Source organism: Gymnoscopelus microlampas (genome assembly GCF_963454915.1).
Source record: "Gymnoscopelus microlampas genome assembly, chromosome: 2".
NCBI lineage: Eukaryota > Metazoa > Chordata > Actinopteri > Myctophiformes > Myctophidae > Gymnoscopelus > Gymnoscopelus microlampas.
Window position 1 is genome coordinate 17,484,675 of NC_139939.1, and position 5,540 is coordinate 17,490,214.

General features: G+C 43.9%; 1 protein-coding gene across 2 annotated transcripts; it reads left to right on the forward strand.

Moving 5' to 3' along the window:
- The first annotated feature begins 373 nt into the window (after window positions 1-373).
- On the forward strand, window positions 374-5,332 carry LOC311062632 (uncharacterized protein). Of its 2 annotated transcripts, none has more exons than XM_084081824.1 (3): window positions 374-539; window positions 1,925-2,189; window positions 2,924-5,332. In XM_084081824.1, exons 1-3 carry the CDS (start codon window positions 508-510, stop codon window positions 3,605-3,607), a joined length of 981 nt encoding a protein of 326 aa, XP_083937950.1. In that variant the 5' UTR covers window positions 374-507; the 3' UTR covers window positions 3,608-5,332. The 2 variants fall into 2 exon arrangements, with proteins under 2 accessions (XP_083937950.1, XP_083937949.1); XM_084081823.1 differs by having other exon boundaries at window positions 378-483.
- Window positions 5,333-5,540: the final 208 nt, after the last annotated feature.

Here is a 5,540-nt window from a genome sequence, read left to right on the forward strand (position 1 = left end):
TTCCTAATGTTGATGTTTCCAAACATTTTCTTGGCATATATATGTTTATGTATTTGTAAGTTTTTGTCCACATGGCCCTATCTGGAAAATATTGTGTGCCAGGGATTTGTGTTGTTAAAATGTTTAAAGAATGTTCCTAATTTTTTCCCCAGATATTATTTTTCCGTAAAAAAAAAAGTAGCTCTACAAGCTCACAACGAGTAACATCCTATGGTCGCATCGCGACGCGTTGTGTGCTTGTAGGTCGGCTAGCCTGTAGTTGCTTCTTTTGGGCTTGTTTTCATAGGCATAGTTGCTTGTTTCTCTCTCACAACCTGGCAACACTGATGGCTACTTGCTTCCGCAAAAGTCACGTGTGTCCACAGTGTAAACACAGTCTGAACAACATAGCATGATAGAACATCTAGGAGCCACTTTAACTGTATTAGGCGCAGTTTATGTTTACTTTTATTTTCATTACAAGTCGACAGACATAGTTGCCAGGTCGGTCAAACTTCTTACACGTTAATGCTGTACTTTACAAGGGTTTTCATTAGAAGGTAGGTTAGCAATGCTGTGTGTGTGTGTGTGTGTGTGTGTGTGTGTGTGTGTGTGTGTGTGTGTGTGTGTGTGAGTTGAGAGTGGTGTAAAGTAACTTAAAGTTAGTATATTTACTCAATTACTGTACTTAAGTAAAAAGAAAAAAAGGGTGTTTTTTTTTTGAGTATTTCCAATGTTTACTTCTACTCCACTACATCTCAGAGACAAATATTGTACTTTTACTCCACTACAATTATATGATCTGTAGATCTGCTATTACTTGTAACAAAGTATTTCTACATTGCAGTATTGATACTTTTACTTAAGTAAAAAATGTGAGTACTTTTTCCATCACTGGTAAGTGAGTGAATGAGTCAATGAGTCTGCCATTACAAAAAAAGTGCATATTATTGAGCAATAGTGTTCTCTATTTCCTATTCATTTCATAGGAACACTGCTCTCAATGAGGACATTATCACTTTTACAGTAAAAGCCAGGTTACAGATCCTTCCCACCAGACTCAACCTTTCCCTCTGGGAAACCCATGTACCTCATTGTTTGCATCACACCACACTAGAAACCATGTCACACATTCTGAATGGCTGTTATGCCTATAAAGGACTTTACATAGCACACAATGACAGAAGTGTTGATCTCATAACAAAGGGCATATCCAAACATTTTACAATCAGTGAGAATCCCCCATATACAGTATGTTTTACCTTTCGAATATCTTTTCATTTAATAATTTCATAATAGAAGGCAATGGGGCTCTGATCGGACTAAAACCTTGCCCAAATTTGGAGTCATATCATGTCATAGATATGTCATAGACATAGACGACTGACGTCTCAGATGACTGACGTTAGTCAAGGGCTGGTTGCAGTTGTTAGCATTGCTCTTTAATTGTTACAGAGGCTTTCATGTCATAATAGTATGTTTTTTAGGTTCTGGTGAGTCCTGATCGTTATGGTCTGCTGTCAGTGGGTCCACATCATAGACACCATATTTCGGTATGATCCAAATGGCTGTCACATCTCAGTCTGACATCGTGGATTTTATATTTGGACATGGCTGACCCCGGGAATCCATATATGTATATTGCAGACTCATCATCATGACATGTCCGGATGACATGAGCAGCCTAATACTCAAACAGCTTCTTCAGATACCATTCGGATCATCTTTGATTCAAACGCCCTTAGCTGGATTCTCTGGACTCCTTGAACCACCTTCCAAACCACATAGGGTTAGACATCTCGGTTTAAGTTCCACTCGGACACCACTGCGACAGGTCCTGGTCTCCACAACCAGTCAACCTTTCCTTGAGTATTTTTCATTTCATGTTATCCTAATCCTCTGTCATGTCTTCCTTCCCTGCTTGCCGTACATCCATGCTTAACAGAATGTCTTCAAGTGGGCCTCGCCATGTCATCTGGGAGTCAGAGGAGCTGGTGGCCTACCTCCACCCCTATCCATGGACCACAGGTTCAGCCGTACTGGAGCAGAGGTCCCCTGGAGGGACAGGGGGCAGCGTCTTTCACCTGGCACAGAGGGACTATTTGGCCATGCTGCGGGGTGCCAGGGCTGTGGGGCACCTGCTGTGTGACAGGCTGCTTGTACACAGGTGTGCGCTTGTCACCAGGCCTAACGGAGACAAACCAGCCCAGGTGAGTGTTCCCCTGACAGTTTGTCTCGGACATTCTAAGCACATGTGACGATGTTGTATTGTTTAACCACCTGGACCCTAGCGTCCATATTATAGGGTGAACGGTGTACCATTTACGAAAATGGCAGATCGGCTATTTTCGGCAAAGATATTTAGGGTAGAGTGGAAAAGGAGGGGGCCTAGTATACACCCCTGCGGGACACCGGTCAGCTAAGGGTTTAAGTGATCAAAGTCAGTAGTAGTCTTGCCCTAGAATGGCTTATATTCCTTTTCTTTTTTTAATTCTTTATTTTTATTTGGAAAGTGCTTATATTCCATACATTGCATATATTCCATATACAGTAAAAACAGCGTATGGAATATGAATTGTTTAAACGTTTCATTCTTAGACATTAAGAAGCCTCAAATGTAACTCCTCAAGGCGCTCAAGCATCAGGTTTGTGATATCAGCAATGAAAGATTCTGGAGCTGTTTGATAGGATATAAATAAGAGACTGAGTTCATGGAGCCACACTGCTTTAATTGTTTACATATGCCGTGTATGTTGTTTAGATAGATGTACATGTGTGCTCGTTTTGTAATCCACAGATTGACGTCTACCTGCATTCCCATCCTTTGTAGCACTTAACTGTTTTCCAAGCACTTGTTGAGGTAAAGCAATTAAACAGAAAGGAGACACTAGGGAGCTTTTGAATTCATATTTTATTCTAATCTTTGATGTTTTATGGTCCACAGATCCGTATTCACCCTCTACACGGCCTTGATGCTGAATGGCGCCCCCACCTGGCGGGAGAGGAGGAGTACACCCCTCACGACCCAGGCTACTTCACCTCCAAGAGCGGCCCGCGGTGGGCCGACGCCCGTCTCGCCGACCTCCAAGCTAAGATACGGGCCAAACTACCCTCCCCCGAAGCCCCTCCCAACCTCACCTTCCTGGGGGACGATCCCGCACACCCCGGCCTGTTCTCGCGCATTGTCCGCGGCGAGGAGCAGCAGTGGCGAGTGTGGGAGGACGAAGGTCACGTGGCCTTCCTCACCCCGTTCCCTAACTCCCCGGGCCTCACAGTGCTGGTCCCCCGCAGACCACTGACCTCTGACATATTCCGACTGGACGAGGGAGATTATGAAGGACTCGCGCTGGCAACCCAGAAGGTATCGCGGCTTCTGGAAGAGGCGCTGGGCGCTTGGGGCGTGGGGCTCATATTTGAGGGGTATGAGATCGACTATGCCCATGCTAAGCTGATACCCCTGCTTCTTCCGCCACTGGCGTCGTCGTCAGGGGAGGGCGTTCCCGTCACTGGCACACAACCCACTGCACAATTCTACCCCACCTATCCGGGGTATGTCACCTCAGAAGACGGGCCTGAAGCAAGCCCAGAGAGTTTGCAGGACTTGTACACCAAAATCACACAGGTTTAAACACTTCAACCCTAATACTTCATTAACCACATTCCCCAGGGGTATTGTATATTTGGTCCCCGCCATTTTTCTCTCTACGTCACCAAATCTCTTCTGTGAAAATAGCCGATCTTCAAGCTAACAATTTGTTGCAAACGTGTAGATCGGCTATTTAATGTTTGCCTATTATGACACTCAGAATAGGGATGCTGGGGTTCATGTGGTTAAACTTAAACGTGTATCTCTGGGTAATTGGCTAATGTGTTAAATTCACGTTCATCTGTGTGATCATCTGCACTACTGTATGTCCTCTGAATTCTACTGCTCTTTGGGACCAAAATGAAACAAACTATCGTAAAGCACTTTGGGGTCTACAGTAGTTGACTAGAAATGCACAATAAAATACAGACCTTTTACAGCAGTGGTTCCAAATCACTGAGTGGGGGACCTATTTTTGTCTCCGCCAGGAGACTATGTTTTCGTTCTCGTCCTTCCGTGTGTCCACCAAGCTAACATTGGTCAAGCTTCACGTGACCCGTAACAATATGTTGAAAGGGTGTGCTTTGATTGGCTAGCGAGACGCATGATGAAATAGAGACCTATAAATAGGTATGTCACTTCAAAAGATCATTTATATCTTTCATTTATATATTTTGAAGTGAGGTAAGACAGGATTAATCAGGAGCAGTACTGGCGGAGACCTGTGCTCCGAGGAGCACATTTTCTAGTATTTATCATGTAATTATTTCCACAAATGTGTTCAAATATGCAAATAGTATCTCTTTAAATATGCACAATACCAAAATGTCCTTAGCAGGAATGGATTCTACTGGTAAAATCACCTTATTATAGGGCCAACTGTTTATAAGACCATTGCTTTCCAAAAAGTATTGTCTAGAAGTCATATAAATGATTCACATACAGTGTAATATAGGCTCTATGTGTTAATATAGGCTCTATGCACAGCAGCCATATTATCACTTCCTTCACAGGTGTTACCAATGATACTAATGAAGGCTCTGTTCCATTTAGTGTAGCACAGTGGTGTCCACAATCCCAGAGTTACACACCTGTAAGGGGCCATTTGGAAGCCCATGAGGGTCCCTGGACCCCAACTGTAGACCCACTGGTGTAACAGAGTCAGAGTGTTTCCAGTGGGCCAACATGCACAATATCAGCACCCTGACTCTGTTTGACCAGAATGGAACAGAGCCTTCATTAGTATCATTGGTAACACCTGTGAATGTCTTCATAATATGGCTGCTGTGAATAGAGCCAATTGCTCCACACTCCCCTAGAATAAAAAAGAAGGATGGATTACAGGGGCGTGTCCCAGCGTAGTACCGGGGTATAGACAGGTTTCCTGTTAGTAAACATTGAGAGGAATATGACCGCGCAGCTGCGGGGGGAAGCCTATGGGTGCGTTTGGAAATTACGCACCGGAGCACCGGAGCACACTCGCCTATTAGTTTGTATTGGCCAGTGCGCTCACTGCCGCTCAGGGCTGTATTTTCGAACGCGCCTTCCACCCCCAGGCATGCGCAGATTGCGCATTCTGCTCTGTGATGACGTCGCTCGGAAACCCGTCTATTGCACATGCGCAGTGTTATCAGGAAGTGCACGACGGAGTGTTCCAGCAGAGGCGCTACATAAAAACCCCCAGGATCCCTTCTCAGTCGGTCGAGGTGTGTGTTTGTTGTTCTCTCCACTCAGCACCTAAACAGCTGGAGGTTTGTAATTCTAATACACAAGTGGACTAAATGACTAACATAGTTATAAAGAACAACAACAAAGTGACATAAACCCCCATATCCAAGTTATTAATATGCATATCTATCATGTGGTGTTCACTATCAACAAATAAAAATACATTTTGAAGACGAATATAAGTTTTTATACTGTGAGCATATCTAAACGCATAGGCCATATATATATATATATATATATATATATA

Excerpts from the sequence above, each read along its gene's own strand:
- LOC311062632 (XM_084081823.1), top strand. The coding sequence starts at position 392 with ATGATAGAACATCTAGGAGCCACTTTAACTGTATTAGGCGCAGTTTAT. Across the intron at positions 484-1,924 it reads TCGACAGACATAGTTGCCAG|AATGTCTTCAAGTGGGCCTC; the intron begins GTCGGTCAAACT and ends CATGCTTAACAG. Across the intron at positions 2,190-2,923 it reads ACGGAGACAAACCAGCCCAG|ATCCGTATTCACCCTCTACA; the intron begins GTGAGTGTTCCC and ends TATGGTCCACAG.